Below are 20,249 nucleotides of genomic sequence, written 5' to 3' on the forward strand. Positions count from 1 at the left end.
CACACACACACACACTTTCCATTTCTTATGGAAGCATGTACTTTTGCCCTCTCTCTCTCCTCGCGCTCACTCTTTCCCATGACATCAGGACCCACTCTGCTGTCTTCCCAGCACTTTGCGGCGCTCGTGCAAAACCCAAACTTTCAGAGCGTACCTGTGACACTTCTCGCCGCTGTTCGTCTCCACCATTATCATCATTATCTTGATCACTACTTTTTCCCCCTCAGCAGTTATCAGTACTGTAGGAGGGGAAAAGTCAGTCACCCTTTTGACCTCTGGTTCTTCCTCTACTAGTGTGTGAATCATGTTTGGTGACATTCGGCTCAGAGGAATGCCTCAGGTCGAGGCTACTTCCTTTTCCTATCAGTGGAAAAGAAAGGGCACTTCAATGAAGTCCTAATTACCCCCCATCACTGGCTTAATATCTCCACTGAAGAGCTGAGTGGGTCAAGCCTGGGTTAGCACTGTGGCTTTATCACTGTGCTCTATTCTTTGTTTGTGTTGATATTTTTACCCTCTGATGACTTTATTTTTCTGTCATGCATGGAAAGCATGTATCCTTTCATCGCCCTCGTATTATTAACTGATGCCCCGATGAAAGCCTAATTGTAGGGTGAAACAATGGCGCTACACTTAGCACTGTGCTACATAATGAGCACGAAAAGTGAAGCTGCTGTAAGACACTGATGCCCGTCTGGTGCTTACATGTTATTAGTAAGGTGTAATAAGCAGTTAGGAAAAAACACAAACAGATTTGTATTATAGGGCTCGTCCTAATAAAAATGACTAGCTGCAGTATACAGTGATGCTGTCAGAAGCCAAGACTGTTACACTCCCGCTGGCACCAAAGGGATCATTTTCCTGGAGATAATGTCGTGTCTCAGGGTGAAACTTCCATCATCTGTGGCATCTACCTCATTAAACACAGCTTCCACAATAAAGACGTGATAATAGGGGATAACATATCATAGGAGCTTAGAGTGTGATTGGTCAGAGTGCATGATCTCTGTGTAAATGAAAATACAGAACAGAGAACTACGGGCTTCCTGCTGAATGAAACCGTGGTACAGGAACTGACCTATAGATATACTGCAGTTCCCAACATACAGTACAATGAGGTGGCATGTTGATGTGGTGTTTTTGCTTCTTCTGTTTTGCAGGCTTGTGTATGACATGAATGACAAACAGGACAGGCCTTATGTGTGCGGCGCTCCGGGCTGCTCTCAGGTAAGCTTCTAACAGTATGTGTGTGTTACACCTGCACTGTAATGGAAAATATTCAGCAGGAAAATATGTGATTGTTGTTGCCAGATATTAACTCCTGACAGAATAAAATAAAGTATTGTAAGTCAAATAAAATGCTTTAATGTTGAAGAAAAGTCATTATGACCTGATTATTATTATTAAGTATAACTGATCAATATGTAGTTATATGGTCAACTGCTCAGCTTGGTCTTCATATGCTGGCAAAAAAGAGAGAGGACACAATGAATATCCAGGCTGATAATAAGATTTTCAAGGTATAAGATTTTATTATATCTATATCCAAAGGTAAAATTAAAATACAGATTTTTTTAATATATATATATATGATGTATACATTATAAACAATGATACATATTCTTAAATACTCAACTGACTAAGACCGTTATGATTGATTAGTCAGTTCCAAGAGGCGTCAGCTGATTTAACTGAACATCTCATCCCATGTGTCATGTCATACAGCTGCACGCATCTCTTCATGTCTTTCTCACTCTGTCGGTGTGCTGCAGCGCTTCCAGTTAGAGGAACATCTGATCATCCACAGACACAAGCATGAGATGACCCTCAAGTTCCTCCCCATCAAGACGGATACAGCGTTTACAGGTGAGGGAGCACAAAAGAAGCTAGCAATTGCATAAAGAGTAGAAAAGAAAAAAAAACATATTGTCAGTTCTCTGTCTTCTCTCCCAAAGCTTTCATTTGTGTTTTCCCTATAGGAAATATTTTAGCCTGGGGGAAATGATTTTAGTCTACTAGTTTTTTCCCCTTACCTTCCCATAACCACAAATAATCTTCCTCTTTTTTTACACTACTTAGTTATGCTATATGTCACTCAGTTCAGCTGTCTGTCTGGCTGCATGTGTGTGTGGTGACCTCTTTTTAGGATCAGTGCTTGATGAAAAAATGATGACGCTACGTTATACAGTATGAAATCAGATAAGCTCGATACAGGCTTCCTTCCCTCAGATAGTCTGTGCTGTGAAACGGAGCTGCTCATGTTGCAACATGTACAGTATACTCCGTCAGATTAGACCAAACATACTGATAACGCCATCGGCATCAGCGAAGACCCACTTTGATTTAACACAGGGAGGAGGTGTGCAGGGGTCAGCACTAACTAAATATTTTACTCACATTTGGATATTGGGCAAAGTAAGAGGAATGGGAGTGCAAGTAGGTACAGGGGGGAAAAATGACCATAATCAGACCCTAGTGTCCACTGCGTGCAACAACAAATTATTAATGCCGTGGTTTTTAACTCCACAGAGATATTAAATAAAACACATCTGCCTTGTAGCCACTCATACTTTTGCTTCAGTTATACTAATCCAATTGTTCGTCACAGCTTTCAGGTTGTAAATGTAAAAGCCCTTATAATTCTAATAAAGGATGCAGAATAGGATGCATGAAAAGTAGCTTTACTAGCCATGCATTTTTTTTCTATTGCACCACCATGATCGAGAAGACCGTGGTCAGAGAACTGATGTGACACAGTCTGTAACCATAGAAACAGCAGTCTATCTGGACGTAAACATCAACATGATATCTAAATTCTCCAGACTCTCCTTCTGAGCCTCTCTCTGTCTCGGTCTCTATCCTGCAGCCTGTCACGCCTCCTGCAGGAAATCTCATGTCAAAACAAAGAGCCCAGCTGACCTTTGACCCCTGCATGTTTAGACGGCTCGGAGAGACAGACTGATGTTATCACAGGGAGAGACAGAGAGCGCGGCTGAGAGGAGACTTAGCATTACAACTTACAACAACGGTTGATTTAGAAAGCAAATAAGCGAAGAACAGGAGAGACGATTGTTGCAAAAGGGCAGAAACACATGAATGCCTACCAATTATTTTTTTTTTTTAAACCTGTCTCTACTTTTTTGTGTGTATTTGTATGTAATGTTTCCAGACCAGACTCCGACACCAACCCGATTTTTGCAGAACTGTGAAGAGGTTGGTCTATTCAAGGAGATAGAAGAAGAGTTTCTTCAGGCACAAGAAGAGGAAAAGAGCAAACAGGTACATTTTTACAGAAAAATGCAAAGGAAAATCTATTTCTTTTGGCTCTCTTAGGCTGAGGTTACTCTAAAAGGTATGGAAAGCAAGAATCAAGACCAAATGTTGACTTGTGCTGTATTGCTGATATGTGTTTTTGCTTGTGACGTCCGTCAGGTTAGTGTTTTGAGTGACACTTCAATGTGAGGGAGATAAAAGCAGTCAGACCCAATTAGACGACTGCAGATATCTGACCTGCTGCAAGGAAAGACACACCAGGCGATCACATTCTCCCCTTTAAATTAAACAGCTAGACATCACACAGACAAGCGCATGCAGACACACACTCACACATACACACACACACACCTAAACAAATGTATGCATGCATGCACACACACATTAAAATCACCTCAGATGACAAAACACACAACGGACTGAAAGCAGACACTGCCCTGCGAATCCAAAGTGGTCCCAGCTGATTGTCGCTCCCACTTCTCTCCACAGACGCTTTCTCATAATGGGCCATCCTGTATGAACCTGCTCAAACCGCAGCTTCACCTCCAGCACCCACATCCCCAGCAACCCCTGCACCATCCCCAGACCCATCCCCTGCAGCATCCCCAGTCTCATGGACCCATGATAGGGCCCAGCTGCAGCCTGGCTGCCCAGCAAGCTCTGTCCTCCTCCCAGTCCGGATCAGTCATCACCCAGGCTCCTTCCACCCTCACACACTCAGGGTGAGTATGGCTACGCACATACACACCTAAAGGCAACTGAACGCACACATAGAGTTATACTTACTCTCTTCATCACACACAAACACGTTTTTCCCTTCTATGCAGCCTTTTCTCACTCTTTCTTCCACTCCTATACCCTGTCTCGCCCATCCTGTTTTGGATGTATTATAACTCATTCTGTCTGGCACAGACTGGCATTTCCCCCTGCATAATTTATCACTGCACTAATGAACTGAGAGAAGGGAGGGGGGAAAAAATCAAACATCAATTTACTGAGAGAACAAAGTAATAGCAAAAGAGATGGAGAACCGCTGCATAACACCCACTCAAACCCACTGACACTACCCACCCTGCCACCCAAATACTGCCTCTGTTATGTCTGCTAAGACTCAGAACCAGACTGGAGTCTCTCAGCGCCTGTGCAGCCTCCACGGCTCCCTGGTTATCACCCAGTTCAAGAGACAGATTAGAGGAGTTCCTGTCTTTCATCTGACCAGCAGCTGCTCTTTCTCTTCCTGACATTTCAACTTTGGATCTGGATTTATGTCATATACACTGTGGATTCAATAAAAGATTTCACACCAGTTTTACCTTTAGCATGCTGTTTGATGAGAAAAATTTGATTATTGTATTGTAGTCATCAAATTTCAATGTATTCAATTATTCACTGATTAAAATTACATGACTTTGACAACACTGTAATTGGCAAAGCAAGCAGCACTTGATTTAGTGTAGATGACATTCCACAGTTTTAATCTAACATGCACATTTTGTAACTTGTAATTTTTTTATATTTACATTATGTTTACATTTTACAAATATCTTTTTATTGAGCAGATATGTTTTACATACATTACATTAGTGCATGCAGTGCTCATTGTCCATACAACTGTGCATGTGGCAATGATGAGTGATGTCAAAATAAAATGACAGATAGACTGAAGAACTATATCAATACAAAAAAGGCAAGTAAACTAATAATGGATAAAAAATAAGAAACTAATAAAAAAATAAAATAATGACGTTGATAGTAAAAAAAAAGGGGTTGACCAAAGAATATTTGACATTTTAAGTAAGATTGCCAATAACAACATGTCTGTGAATGGAGTATAAGTATTTCTAATAAGAAGCACAATTATGTTTTCATAGAAAACACCCCACAAAGTAGAATAAACAAAACAAAAACACAGTAAAACGGGTTTCACTATATTTTCCTCAAACTTAGTTTTTCTCAGATGCTTAACTCAACTTTATTTATATAGCATCTTTCATACAAACATGCAGTCCAAAGTGCTTCATATAACAAACTGACACAACATATGAAAACAAAAGAATAAATACAATTTTGCAAGACTAAAACTTAATGCAATGAAAACAATAAAATGTAAAACATAAAAAAGAAAAGTTGATATAAAAATAAACACCAGGAAGACAAATCATGTAAAAACTGTTTAAACAAAAAAACTAAGGCTATAACATTACTCCAAATTAAAAGCCAGGTTAAAAAGAATTTATAAAAATACTGAGAGAGCTTGTCATTCTAATATCTAGGAGCAGTGAGTTCCACAGTTGAGGGCCATAAGAACAAAAGGCACTCTCACCAGTACTTTTATGGGACACATAAGGAACATTTAAAAGAAAAGCAGTGGAAGACCTTAGTGATTCATAATTTATATTCATTCTAAACTATTTCAAATGTTTCAACTGCTAATTTTCAGCAGAGAGCACACTTAATTTCTTTTTTTCCAGAAAAATATTTTATTGTTTTGTCTACCAGTCGCGGTTATCACCTAATAAATAAATATAAGCCTTTCATTAGTTTCAGTAGGTTTCATTATTACAATTGTAGACACTTAGTCAAATGTTTTTGGACTTTGGACACGTGCCTTTATTTAGAGACAGTAGAGCCAGACAGGAAATAATGTGGGAGAGACACAGAGAACAACATGCAACTGCCGGACTCCAACCAGGGAACACTGTGAATACATGACCAGGATCTTAAACCCCCAGTTTCACCAGCATTGTTCTTAATGTTTTTGGAGGCTAAGGGGTAGATTTTAAACCCTTCTTATCCCAACACCCAGTCTTACAGAAAGAAAAGCCTCCCAACCACCCATCAACAGACCTATAACTGACATCTGCTTGTAACACATATTTAGACAAACAAAGCCTTTATAAGTCTATGTCAACGACATAATGAGTTTCAAACATCTGTCCAGGATCAGACGGGACACAACGGGACAGTGGGGAGAGAGTTGACAGTCAATTACAGTCCACTAAATCAGTGCCCTCTGAATCCAGACAGCATGTTCGTCGGTGAAACCAGCTAAGTGTTGCTAAATGAACCGTGGATCTGGTGTCTGACTGTTTCTCCTCATGTTTACCACCAGTTTCCATAGCAATCTGGTCTCTGAGTGTCTGGCTGTTGGCCCGGTAGAACTGTTGTGGTTACGTTAGGAAATGCTGTTTTGGTTTGTCTGTACTTTGTTGTATGTTAAATGCCGCATACCCCAGATTCAGTGATGACATCATTGCCGATGACCTCAGCGCGGCCACGGAGGCCCACGCTGTCTGATTGGCTGAGAGCCAGAGCGGTTAGGTCAGCACATGGCACCCCGGGTCTCCACATCCCCTGCTGTGATCCCCTAGCTTCTCTCCTGCCTCTCAAGCTGTCACCTTTTTCCATATCTTTGTTTTTTTCCCCCGCTTTTGTCACCTCATCATAGTTTTCGTTGTCATTGCTTCACCTCAAACCTCTGTTTACACATTTTTGCTCACATACAATAACATTTGATTTTTTTTCATTCAGCGGAAGCCTTTGTCCAGATTTTTTAAGTTTTGTTTGACCCAAATTATAAAGCAGCATATTTTCTCACTTACTTCTAGTGGTTTGTAGCTTTGCAGATAGTTTTGGTTTTATGTGCCCACATTTTTTAAGTTTTCCACCTCTGAGATGTCTTCCTCTACACAGTGTTGACTGACACCAAATATCCCAATGACAACCTCAAACCTGCCTTTGTTCTCCACTGTTGTCTCCTGTGGGGTGTGATGACATTTTGGTAAAATAACACACACATGCAGCTTTGGTGCAAATACAGCTGAATCTTGACAACTGTAAACACTTAACACAGTTAAATAAAAAGTGTACAAGATGAACAATGAAGCATTCATTCCTAAGACATGCCTCCAGTGTTCTGCTGTAATAGTATACATTTACGCAAACCCAAACCCACCACAGTTAAAGTAATGAGAAAAGATATCCTTTTAAAAGTATAGCTTTTGTTGCATTTAACAGACATGTACACATGAGACAGATTTACAAAGCTTTTATCAAAGAGTTATGAATGAATAATAATTTGACTAGGAAAGAAATTTTGCCAGATTTAACCACCCAAATTATACAAAAAGTATCCTAAATTAGTAGCCCATTTGGGAACAAAACCTCAGAATGTAGCAACGCTGCACCTCAGTGCAATGGAGGTAAACAGAATGTGGGAATGGAAACAACTCTCTCCGGAAACCTTGTGCAAGTTATTCTGGATAATCCACAGAGCAACAAGGTTCACAGGGAATATTTTTTCGGCACAAAATAGTTTCAATGAAAGTTTTCACAGCGAGGTCTGTGGATTATCTGTGGGGTATGTTTTCTAAAAACACTCAGGGCTTAAACTGACATTTTTAGATGTTTTGAGTGCCCCAAACAGTATTCCAATCACCTTCATTATACTGGGACGGAGGTTGAAATCTCTGAGATGCTCACCTCTTAGGTTAAATCAGTAAATGTGTTGCCAATTTTGAGCAAATTGATCCTTTTGAAGTGACAGATCAAGTCAATCAGTCCTAGTAGATTTAAACCTTTATGTCATCCATTTATCTATCCCTATTTTCCACATTGACCTTTTTTAACCATGTCCATCTATCTCAATCTCACCTCTATCTGCCATTAAGGCCCGGCTATAAATGTTGCAACTTGCACCTCTCTTTGAACCCGGATTAGTGAAACCATAGCTGCGGATAGCCCTCTGGCATGACCCGTCTCTCTCTCTCTGTCTCTGTGGCTGACCACAGGCCGGTTCCTGGGCCGCTGTCCTCCCTCCTCCACATGCGGAACAGACACAGACAACCGCTGCCGGCCTCCTTACCTGGCCCCCTCCCAGACTCCGCCATGCAAGGGGCATCTGCTCAGCACATGCCCGTAAGTATGGGTGCTCACACACATACATTTGCATTCAGACGCACGTGCATTATGTTTTATTGATGCAGGTATAGTGGCCAAAGTGGTCAAGTTCCCGGAGTTAGAAATATTCATGGCTGACAGAAAAATTCACTTCACTCTTGTGGATGAATTAATCAAGCTCCAAATGGATGTGACCTTTTTACACTTGAGGTTATGTATGTGCCGGAGCGTTTTCTTGTCATGGTTGAAAGGTTATTTTTGTGTCAATTTTTTCCCTTCTTCAGATAGAGAAGCAGATGTCGTGTATAATGGGTATACCTGGTCCTGTACACAACCCCCCCTGTTCCTCACCTCAGGTACCAGTTCAGTTCAAGCACTCATATTTTCTAACATTATGCTTTGTCAAAGATTCTCAGTATGAGCACGCTATTTTATTATTACTATTGATGAAATGCATACACACACTACGGCTGGACCACAAACAGCTTTTTGAAAACTGATACTAAAGCCATTGTTTTTGGGTGAAAACTGATCAGTTGTAGTTTCAGTATTAAAGAAATAGTTTCACATTTTGGGAAATTCATTTATTCACTTTCTGGCAGAGATGTAGATTAGAAGATTTATACCAATCTCATGTTTGTTAGTATGAAGATACCACCAGCAGCTGGTTAGCTGGTGGTAACACAGGGAAACAGCTAGCCTGGCTCTGTCCAAAAATAACAAGTAACAAAAAAAACATCTCTAAAGCTCACTAATTTACACGTTATATTTATTTTGTTTAATTTGTACAAAACAAAAGTGTAAAAATGACAATTCCTAGTTTTACTGGGGGTTACGTGCCACACTATTTTGTAGCTGGGAGTAACTTCCTGGTATTGCACGCTATCAGAGCCAACAAATAGTTCAGCAAATCCTGTAAAACATTGACTCGTCATCTTTTTACAGTATTTGTACGGATTACACAAATGAGATATAACATGTTAATTAGTGAGCTTTAGGGGTGTAGCTTTGGAGAGAGCCAGGATTACTGTGTCTCCCTGTCTTTAGGCTAAGCTAAAGCTAAAGAAAAATGCTAAAGCAAAATGTCAAACTGTTCCTTTAACTTTTAATGATTTCATTTTTCTCATCTCTACTAAATTAAAGCCACAAAACACAGTCTGCCTTTGGCTTATTCCTTTCTAATCGCTCTGTAAGCGTAATTCTACACGCATACAGACGTGCACACACACACACACACACACACAGGTCCGTACCACAGGAAGTCACAATCTACATGTCCTCCCTGGCTTTCTTGGTTGTTTTATTTTCCTTGTGTTAACATGCTCTCAATCTCTCCCCTTGTAAATTTTACATTTCCTCTTTTCAGGTGCATGTAGTATGAATTGTTAAATATATGTGTGCTATCAAAAGCAACTTCAGAGGGAAAACTGTGAAATCGCCACACGCACACACACTGGTTGCGACTTCATGTGCAGAGCTTGTATATAGAGTGGCCAATGAAAAGTGGTTTCAGGTTTCAGAAGCTGCTCAGGTCGCAGGTTCAAATCTGAACTTCTCTTCTTCTCTCACACAACACATAGACTTCTTCTCCACACCAATTTTATTCTACTCTGTTTTAATTTAGTCCCACCAGGTGTTGTGTTTTGCATTTCCACGGTGTGAAACAGGACTCTGTTTCTGTAAAACCACAGAAGGTGTATTAACATGCCTCCGTTGTACAGTAACTCCACACTCAGCTGAAGTGGAAAAGTAAACGTTTGACAAGTGGATCAGTGTTTCATGAACTGTTTCGTGTCTTCATTCACTGATCCCTCCAGACAGAAATATCAACGCGGTGTGTCATCCAGTCCAAGGAGACCCATGATGTAATCACAGGCCCCAGTGTCAGGGTGTTTCTATGTAGTAAACAGAGCTGAAATACTCGTGTCCTGTCCTGTTCAGTGTGTGTGGCTGTCCGTGTGTGTTTGACTGGCAGCCTGGCTGGCTGGTAAAGCTGGCACAGACGGCTCGGTGACCTCATCCTTGGCACTCGCTAAATGTGCTCCCTTTTTTCAGCGCTGAATGGTTGAAGGGAGAAAAAAAAAAACTTCTCTTAAAGAAATATTGTGTAACAGGGGAGCAGATAGCAATATTGCCAGGGAGATGGGGTGATGTCATGCTCTAAACATGACCTCTCCCTCTCTCCCTCTCCTCTGCTGAGCGTAGGAGAAAGGTGAGATGAGGTTTAATTTAGCTCTTACAGTCTGTTTAGTCAGATGATACGCGGGAATGATAAAGTGTGAAGGTATCAAGCTGCAGAGCAAGCAGCATTTATTGGAACACATTATCCCTCTTATCTGGAGTTGTCTCCACGGTTGTGGACGATTAGGAGAAACGGCAGCAGGGTGGACTGAGTGTGGGATCGTGGCTGGGAGCAGTTATCGTTTTAATTTTGCAACATTTTGCTACCTAGAAGTACATGACTGAGGGAACTGGCTATTTAGGTTTGACCTGTGGTGACCTGTAGGTTAAGAGCTTATCTGCTGTTACTAATTTAGCTGGTGTCAAACTTACCCCACCCACTATGCGATAGATGGAAAATGTTTATTTGTAATCACAAGCTGTTCATATATAGTGTTTAGTTTAACACATCAGCTCATACATGGTTTAATAACCCTGTGGTGGTATAAATAGAGGATTAAATTGGAATAAGTCATACATATAAAAGGTGTTGAATTTTACAACCTATATTTTTATAAAATACCAGTTCTGGCTTAAATATTCTAGTACAATCTTACTGTACATACTGTACTGATTGTCTCCAATAGACTTTTTTCTTAGTTTACTGAAGTTAGCGAGAAAATTTAAATGTGTTTTAAGAGTTATGGTATCTAGTCAGGAGTTCAAGTGTGATGTTGAAGAGTACGGAAAGTAGAGGAGAGTTTTGGAGAGTGAAAAAGCATTTTGATCCAGGCAGGTGTTGCCAATCTTCTCAGTGCTTCATTCTATATGTTTGTAGGCCTTTTTTTGCATCCAGGGACATGAGACCTTGCTAACGACAGTCCTATCTTAAGTCTGAGCATGAAAGGGCCTCTGATGTGGCCATTCCTTATTAAGAGACATACACTGGCATTGGAGGTTGGAAGAATTTGTATGGCCATAGTCTTTAGTTATTTAGTGTTAAATCTTCTCACTAACATTTAGAAACTAAATTTCATTTGCCACAACCTGCTCCTATTTAGTGTCCCTGGGGGCTTTCTTGGACCTACATATCCCAGCATGCACTTGGGGATTTGAAAAACAGATGCAAACGCTCATCTGCCTCTGTCCTCTTATACCAGGTCCTTCAGATATTGTGATACTTGAATGTGGTTGTCTGTAACTTTCCTAGAAGCCATAATGAACTCAGAAGGAATGTGCAGTTCAGATGAGAGGATGTGAAAATAAGTTATAATGAGAACGTCAACTACTGAGGCTCCACTGTGTTTATCTTTCCTAAAGAAATGACGGGTACAACTCTCCTTCCTCTGTGAGTTAAGAACTGGCTCACAGCCTAAATAATGCTCAAAGAATTTTCTTTTCATTCTTCTTTTCAACTTTTCAATAGTAGAAAAAGTTTGCTTTGTTCAGCACATCACATATACATATATATATAGTTATATATATATATATATATATATATATAACTATATATACATATATATATATATTTTATCTTTTTATCTCCACTCAGAGATCCAAACAAGCGCTGGGGCATCATTTCCAACAGCACCACCCAGGAATGGTTGCCATCAACAACCCTGTAACATCCATGGGCCACATGATGGAGATGATGTCGCAGCGTCATCAGGCGCCTCCGCTACAACACCACCATCATCCTCCTCATCATCATCAGCTTCCAGCTCCCCCCCTAACCTACCAAACGCGATGCCATGCTCCACCTCCGCAGCATCTGGGAAGCGCCCACAGCCACCAGATTCACCAGTCAGCGAATGTACCGCACGCTCAGGCTCACCAGTCACCGCCTCCCCACCTGCACCAGGGCTCGCCTCCTGCACCTCCCCTGTCTGTTCCAGCACAGGTGCGATGTCTTATATTTACTGTTTAGCTCTGAGATGTTACAAGCAACACTCAAATATATGCATTCAGGCACAGTGGGGTTACTCTTAAAATGTTTGATTTTTGTTTGCAGTTATCACCAGTATCACAGCAGATGCAGCCATCCCACTCCCAGCATGCAGTGCAGGCAGGTGGTAGCTGCAGTGGCGGAGGAGGAGGAGGCAGCGGCCGTCGCAGGAGGACGGCAGAGCATGACCCAGACGAACGCAGGCAGAAGTTTCTGGAACGTAACCGCGCTGCAGCCACCCGCTGCCGACAGAAGAGGAAACTATGGGTGTCGTCACTGGAGAAGAAAGCCGAGGAGTTGACGCATACAAACCTGCAGCTACAGGTGGGACACGCTCTGACAAGTACACACACACACACACACAATCTGCACTTCAGGGATACTTATTATTTCCTTGTGTTTGCAGAACGAGGTGACGTCGTTGCGGTCGGAGGTGGGTCAACTGAAGCAGATTCTGCTCACCCACAAGGACTGTCCTGTCACTGCCCGGCAGAGAGAGGCACAGGGGTACCCCAGTGAGTAAAACCCCACTACCCTGCACCCCTTCTCTAGAAATCTCACCAGCTTTCCCAGATGCCTGACACCAATCATCTCCATCCACCACTGAGGGTATAACTCATACCTTGTATGTGCACGTAAGGGAACACCCCATGGTTACATTTTGTCGTGTTATGACAAACCACCGTTCAGCACACACAGGGACCTTAAACTGTTTCTTGCAGAGTGCAACTAAACAGCACTTAAAGAGTAAAAACTCTGCTTTTAACCCCACAGTCTCCAAATATTGGTACATGCACTTTTATTCCCATGGAGAGCCAATCAGGGGAAAGCATTGCACTCTTAACTCTCCATTTAAAGGAATATATTTTTCATTGCCATTTTCATACTCATTTAATGAACCAGACCTTGATGGTATTTGAAATACTCTGGAGTGCAATGCAATATCCTGGCACTGGCTGTTTTGCCTTGCACGAAGCTAGCTTGCAACAAAATGCAGAACATGCCCATCTTGCACTCCAGGCAGGCTAAAGATAAAGTTCAACAATAATTGAACCTGTATGTGACTTAAAATTAAAGATCTTGAACAAATACTGCACCTTGTGGCTTAAAAGAAAGCAGCCATTATGTTTTAAGTTTTGAGCTTGAGAGAACAAAGATGGATGCAATATTGGCATGTGTTATATATCGTATATTTCTATTGTTGTCTTTTTACCTGTATTTGTTAAAATAAAAGAGATATTTTCCTTTAATCTGAGCTGTAGTGGGTTTTTCATTCATTTGCATGTATATGGTCACAAACCCCACTTAAAGAACGGACAATCAGTCACAGATCAGTGACTTTGATTGACAGCTGTCTCTGTGTCTAGCTGCAGGGATGAGCCCAGGAGGAAGTCCCACCACTGTAGGTCCTGGGTCTCATTTGCAGGCCATCCAACACAACAGCATTTCCACCTCCTCGGCAGCTGGAGGCGACACAGGGCACGACCCCCAGCCTGGACCCTAGCCCTCGCCATATAGAGGAGGGGGTAGGGACTTGTGTGGCTGAATCCTACCAGACTGAATTATCCTACTGTCATAACCACACTAAAGTCTCACTCAGCTGTGGATCTGTGTCTCATTGTAGATGAAATACTGAACTGGATAGGTGAATTCAAAAATGCATGTGAACACTGAGGTATTTTTCAACATTATTATCATCTTTTCTGGTTGGAGAAAAGACCAGAACCACATACTGGTACATTTCCATAACAGGTGCAAAAATGACCTTTCCTGAAAGCCTTGTTAAAAACTGTGATGGTTACATGGCAACTGGATCCTGTGTTAATTCAGAAAATGTCTGTTTCTGTTCACATCAATCTAACCATTGCCTGCTAGCCCTTGACTGTGCACATACACAATCATAACACATCTTTTCTGTACCCTTTGCTCTTATATCTTGCACTAATTTAGAAAAAACAAAGCCTATATATATATGTATATATATATATTTCTAACTGAGCATCTGTGAGTACATACCTTTGTTATGCCTTTTCTTGGATGCAGAGTCAAAACTATGTATTTTTCTACAAATAATTCATGCTATGGCAAAAATGAAATGTCTATTTTGAGATTACGAAGCAACCCCACATCTGTCTTGGAAAGCCATTAAAAAAATTATTGTACAGTATTTTCTTTCAGGCACCTTTTTCTAACTGCCCTAAGAAACTAAATAACTATAAACTGCACCTCATGTCTCAATCCTTGTCAGTTAATAAAAACACTTATTCTGCTATTTTCCTTGTGTTTGTAATATCCTTTTAAAATCTGATGATATCAGTCAGCATTATTTTGACGCAGTAAGCCAGTGGTTGTGAGCAATGAGGTTATAGTTATCAGTCTGTTTCTGTACATACAGTATGGTCTAGTGTGCCATCTAGTGACTGGTGTTGTTAGTGGTAGCTGACCATAATAACTGGAGTGGTCAGTAAAGTAGATCCTAGCCTGTTGTATGTTAGCCCAATAAGTAAGACTTACTTAAGTATTTCTTTATGTATAATACACAACAAAACATTTAAAATTGCATTTTGGCTTTTATTTAAACATTTAATCTGTCTGATACATTTTTTTATCAGTAGTGCCCCAAACTTAAGGACTTAATGTTGGTACTAGCTGTATATAGTGGCTCTTTTGTGTAGAATATTAGCTTTATATAGGTTTCCTGTTCTGACATCTTGATTGGTGATATGAAAATACTTTGTGTGAATGTGTGTGTGTGTGCGTGTGTCTGCATGTGTGATTGTGCGTGTGTTCGTGATTTGGACTAAGTGTGGGAGGCACTCCACCCTGTCTACTCAAACAAAGGCACTGCTTAACTATTGCCAGACCTCATCATGACACGCATGCAGGAGCATGGACACACATGCACACACACGCACTTACTTCTCTAACATACTATTGCTATTATCTTCCACACACTCACACATTGTTTAGGTCTCTCTCTAACGCACCTAATATTGGTTGCAGAGGAAAAGTTTACATTAAGTGTCGCATATTTTTAAATAAAAGAAATATGTTAAAGCTAATTTTACCAGTGAATAGCAAGTAACCTATTTTGATTTTTTTAAAAGTATACTAAAACATGTAACACTCACAAATAATGATATTTCTGTCTGTCTGAGAGTCATAGGAGTAAAAATAGAGTGAAACACAACCTGGAGTTCAAGAGGTTAATGCAAGTAATCTTTGTGTATTATAATCCTATTTTTATCAGTATATATAGAGTACTCTACGTATAGTTCCCTTATGTCTAGAAATATAATCCCCTTGTGCTTTACATAATCAGTGGCTTACAGAAAAGATATTTGAAAGCCACAGATAGAATAACATCTATTATAGAGGTAAATCATCCACAAACACTCAAATGACAAATCAATCACATTGTTGGGGATTTTACTTCTTCATGTAATGCAAAATTATATAAAAAAAGTATAAAAACATAATAGATGTGATACAAAACAAGTGATATTATTCCTGCCAACCAGCAGCCATCATTACAAACTGTACAAATGTGAGACAATATGATGTCTATGAACTCAATCTTAGCACCGTAGTTGAAATCAGTGATCAATCATTCATGCTTACACACTTGCAATCACACATTTAGAAACACTCACAGGTGCAAGGAAATGAAAGAGGAAAGGCGCAAAGCAGGAAGAGGAAGTCAGAGGGATTGGACTTCCTCTGGTGTCTGGAAAGGCACTGATGAGCTCAGCTGCAATTTTGTCGCTTTCAACGTTTTCTTGTGGTCAAATGACAAAAACAAAACATAAAATGGTGGCGTTCTCGACTCGGTTTGTTCATAGCCACAAACACACCCAGGTTTTTAATGTAACACTGCAGTGTGTCCAGAGAGGGGAGTTTGTGTTTTCTGTATTCTGAAGACTAGGCCAAAGATTCACATATCTTCCTGTTGTACAGTGTCAGTCATTTTGTAGTTTTTATGGCTCTAGTCAGAGAATCTCTGCATGTCACTGTTTCTGCGAACACTGCTGCTGTCCATAAAGCGGTCGCAAGGGAACTCGATGAGGTCCCCTTCCTCTAGGGGTGCAAGTCGTGCTGGACGACTGCTCTGGTAGCTGGTGAAGTCAGTGGACACCGAGGCGGTTGCCATGGTGGGACGAAACGGTCGCCTGGTGGAATACATGTGTCGCACGTGCACGGCCGACTTCCTCCTTTCAAACCTCCTCTTAAGGCTCCGCCCCAGCCAGACCCCGCCAATGACAAGCAGAAGCACAGCGTTCCCGGCCAGCGTGGCCACCGTCACCAGCTGGAGGTCAGAGGTCAGCACACCTCCACTGCTGAACCCCTCAGGCAGAGTGACCAGCCCTGCACAGTGGTCACGGGGTGCTACTTGACACACTGATCCCCCCACTACTCCTTCCACGCAGACCATGTAGGTCACATCGGAGTTGAGCTCTCGAAGGGTTACAGAGCGAGCTGTACCATGAGTGTAAACATAGCGGGGGAAACGATCTGGAGTGCCAAACCGGTCAAACAGAATCCGGTAGTGGACTTCATCTAGGACGGGCCCAGGTCCTGGTGTGTAGCGGTGATGATCCCTGGTGGTCCAGTAGACGGTGACTGTACTGGAAGTCACTTGATCTACTGAAACATTAGTGATGAAGTGGCGGTTGAACACACAAGGATCTGTGATTACAGGAAGCGCCTCCTCCTGATCTGACCTCAGAAGATCAAATTTTTCCCCTGATTGGACCAGAGAGGAGATGGTGATCCCTGTGTTTGGATCAGTGGTGTTTCTGTCCTGGATTCTAGTAAGACTTGGTGTGGAAACAGCTGGTGCATCAGTTCTGGAGATAACATTTGACCTACGTCTCCCTTTTGCGCGTTTCCCAGCTGCCACTGCAGCAGGTCGTGACCTTGGGCTGAGCGACTCCTTCTTTGGTTTCTTTCTTTCCAGTGAAGAAGAGGGTGCTGCCACCACTGAACCCCCTTGGTCTCCCTGGATTCCCACCTCCTCCTGTCCCTCTTTCCTACTTTTCTCTCCCTCTTTCTTGATTATCACCCCACCCGTGTCCCCTTGTCTCAAATCTATACCTTCTGTCTCCTCCACTTGGCCTTCTTCCCCCTTCACCTCCTGCCTTATTGCACCTATCTCTTGTCCCTCCACCTTTACCAACACCCCACCTCCCCGGCTCTCCTCAGGCCCAGCTTGGCTCCTGCACAAGTGGGTCCAGTTCCCCAGGGGCTGAAGCTGGGAGCTGTTCACATAGTCCAGATATTTCCCCCTCAGAGTTACTGGGTGATGACACTGCACAAAAACAGTCAACAATCTGCCCTGAGAATGCGCAGCAGTCATCCATCTTTTCAGTTCTTCCAGACGACAGTCGCACGTCCAGTTGTTGCCATGGAGATCCAAGTCGTAAAGCACATTGTTAAGGGCAAAAAGGTCACCGGACAGGCTGGTGAGCATGTTGTTCTTCAGCTTCAGCACTCTTAAATGTTTAAGTCGCGAAAAAGCCAAAGCGTCCACATGGGAAATCCGGTTGCGACTGAAGTCAAGCTCTTCGATGCGCTCCAGGGAGTCGAGGAGACCGGCGGGGATTTCCTCCAGCTCGTTGCCTTCAATCAGAAACTCTCTGAGGCTCGACAGCCCCTTCAGAGCCCCACTGTCCAAGCGAGAGATTCTGTTGTTGCTGAGGGACAGTTTAGACAGCTTTTTCAGATTTTGGAAGACGTGGTTTCCGACGTCCTGGATTTCATTTTCAGACAGCAGCAAAGTGGTCAAAGCTTTGAGTTGGGAAAAAGTGAGGGCATTGCGCACGGCTGACAACTTGTTGTGTGCCAAGTTTAGAAAGCGCAGGTTGGTGAGTTTAGAGAAAGCGTTTCTGTGAATATGCTGCAGTTTGTTGGATTCCAGGTGGAGATAATGTAGACTGGTTAAACTTTTAAAAACAGAGTCCTGCAGAACTTCTATTGAATTGCCGTCGAGACGCAATTTAACAAGAGTGTCTAAGTTGGCAAAGAGCTCCGGTGTGATTTTCTTAATGTCATTATTATTTCCATAGAGAATAGATAATTTCTTCAGGGGTTGTAAAGTCCCAGCGGGTAGGTTTGATAAAAGATTATGTCCCAGGTACAGCTCTTCCAACTTGGAGAGTTTCTCGAATGCTTTTGGCTGAATGCTTTGTATTTGATTGTACTGTAAATTCAATCTAATGAGGTTACTGTACCGCGTGAAGTCGAAAGCAGAGATGTTACCTATGTAGTTACCCCCGAGGCTGAAGATCAGCACCTCCTCGGACACCCGCGCGGCGGATTTGGGCACAGTGCGCAACCCGCGGTTGCTGCACATGAGGTGCTGCGGGTGTTGACAGTCACAGCGGTCGGGACAAAAGCTTGTCGCCGGCGAGGAAGAGATGAACCCATTGAGCGCCAGCAGGAAAAAGCATATCCCCGCCAGGAAATTGCTGGTATCCATTCCCACAGCACAGCCAGAGACTGATGCGGCATTCGCTTTGTGTAGTTCAGGTGCAGTCGCCCCTCTCCTCTCTCACGCTGGAGATCGACCCGTCCATAATCCACTTGTTGCTGTGAAAAGTGGAGAGAGAAGTGCTGCACGCATCAAGTAGACGGCTCCATCACTCAGCAGCATCACCTATAAAGCAAATTAATTTGTGTGCGCTCTGATGCTGTCTGAGGAAAAGCTCACATCCCCAGTAAAGCCTGCATCCCCCCAAGTGGTCATCTGCTGCGAATTACAGAGTTCCGCAAAAAAGTAGAGTTCAGGCGCAGAGCGTGCTCACACACACGCACACACACACACACACACACACTGAAGTAGCCCCTCCCCCGCAACTCGGCGACCCTGCCAAAAACAGATGTGCACAAGTCTTGACGCACGAGATCCAGAACTTTGCGCGTGCACGCAGGTAATCAAATACACACACACGAGTCTCTACAGTGGGAGAGGGAGATTGAGAAACCCTTTGACCGAGTTTTCTGCGCGCCCCCGCAGCCACCGGGGGTCTGAGATCTGGATCGGATCCCTGGTATGGACAAAGCAGACAGGAAGATTTCCTTCCCACAGAATCCCAAGAGAACCCCGAAGTCATGGAGTCCCTCGCAACTGGGTGCAGACAGACCCAACCAGAGTCAGTCATGAAACAAGCTTAACAGAACGCTTAACTTCATATTGTCATTGGTTTTTGATAAGATATGAAAATGATTTCATAATTCATAAAACAGCTGTAGCCCAGTGAACAGGGACGTGTGCTAGTCATAGGACATTAAAACCGAACAATAAAGTAAGTAAAGCTACAATCAACACATCAACAGCCCAGTCTGCACTCTACAGTAGGAACGCCATCATCATGCAGCTCAACTGTAATTTACTATTCTCTCATTAACGCGCCTTGTGCTGCAGGGGCCATAAGGAGCACAGATGGTTCACATTTGCAGATGAGGAATTCGGTCGTGAAGTGTGTGTTAAGACTGACGAGGAGAGGTGCCAAATCTGAGTTAAAGATCTCCAACTTGAAAGTGGGGAAATAAATGCAGGGTGAGTGGAGCATGTGAAGATTTTGTGCAGAATTTTGCACAGTGAGGAATGATACTCAGCAGTGTACATGAAGGTTTATGTTTCAGTTTAGTCTCAAAACCCTGCAGTGTTACTGCCAAGACATTTGCACATTTATAGCACATGAGGTAGAGTGCTCACCCATTGACATATACACAGCCTAGATCAGTGGTTGCCTTGGAGTCCCAACCCCCCACAACCAGATCATCAGATGAGCTCAACAGGCTACCCCTTTATTGACCCCAGCTGTCATGTTCCCTGTATTTTTTTTATTGGATTTAGTATTAGTATTTAGTTATTGTTGCAGTATTTTTTTCATACAATGGGATCGTCTGTAAACTTTGGTAAATTTTGCTTTCCAACCACGTGGAGTGGCAGAAGCTGGATGTTTCAACC

General features: G+C 42.4%; 2 protein-coding genes across 8 annotated transcripts in view; one reads left to right on the forward strand and one right to left on the reverse strand.

Annotated features, from left to right (window-relative positions):
- LOC118342881 (cyclic AMP-responsive element-binding protein 5-like) overlaps window positions 1–14,549 on the forward strand; it is a 23,988-nt gene extending 9,439 nt beyond the window's left edge. For 4 of the 7 annotated variants that reach the window (XM_035681557.1, XM_035681558.1, XM_035681559.1 and 1 more), the window contains exons 2-11: window positions 1,161–1,227; window positions 1,773–1,866; window positions 3,170–3,279; window positions 3,763–3,995; window positions 8,064–8,190; window positions 8,457–8,528; window positions 11,885–12,232; window positions 12,344–12,601; window positions 12,684–12,792; window positions 13,645–14,549. In XM_035681557.1, the coding sequence (XP_035537450.1) occupies window positions 1,174–1,227; window positions 1,773–1,866; window positions 3,170–3,279; window positions 3,763–3,995; window positions 8,064–8,190; window positions 8,457–8,528; window positions 11,885–12,232; window positions 12,344–12,601; window positions 12,684–12,792; window positions 13,645–13,781 (1,542 nt within the window). In that variant the 5' untranslated portion in view covers window positions 1,161–1,173 and the 3' untranslated portion in view covers window positions 13,782–14,549. Of the gene's footprint in view, window positions 1–1,160; window positions 1,228–1,725; window positions 1,867–3,169; window positions 3,280–3,762; window positions 3,996–8,063; window positions 8,191–8,456; window positions 8,529–11,884; window positions 12,233–12,343; window positions 12,602–12,683; window positions 12,887–13,644 lie in introns of all 7 variants that reach the window. The other 3 variants (XM_035681561.1, XM_035681560.1, XR_004797510.1) reach the window with 2 other exon arrangements.
- A 1,140-nt stretch (window positions 14,550–15,689) lies between these two features.
- tril (TLR4 interactor with leucine-rich repeats) lies at window positions 15,690–19,096 on the reverse strand. Its single transcript, XM_035681540.1, has one exon. The coding sequence runs from the start codon at window positions 18,753–18,755 to the stop codon at window positions 16,263–16,265; it is 2,493 nt and encodes an 830-aa protein (XP_035537433.1). The 5' UTR covers window positions 18,756–19,096; the 3' UTR covers window positions 15,690–16,262.
- Between the last annotated feature and the right edge of the window lie 1,153 nt (window positions 19,097–20,249).

Source organism: Morone saxatilis, unplaced genomic scaffold, assembly GCF_004916995.1.
Source record: "Morone saxatilis isolate NCDOM2014 unplaced genomic scaffold, NCSU_SB_2.0 Contig9, whole genome shotgun sequence".
NCBI lineage: Eukaryota > Metazoa > Chordata > Actinopteri > Moronidae > Morone > Morone saxatilis.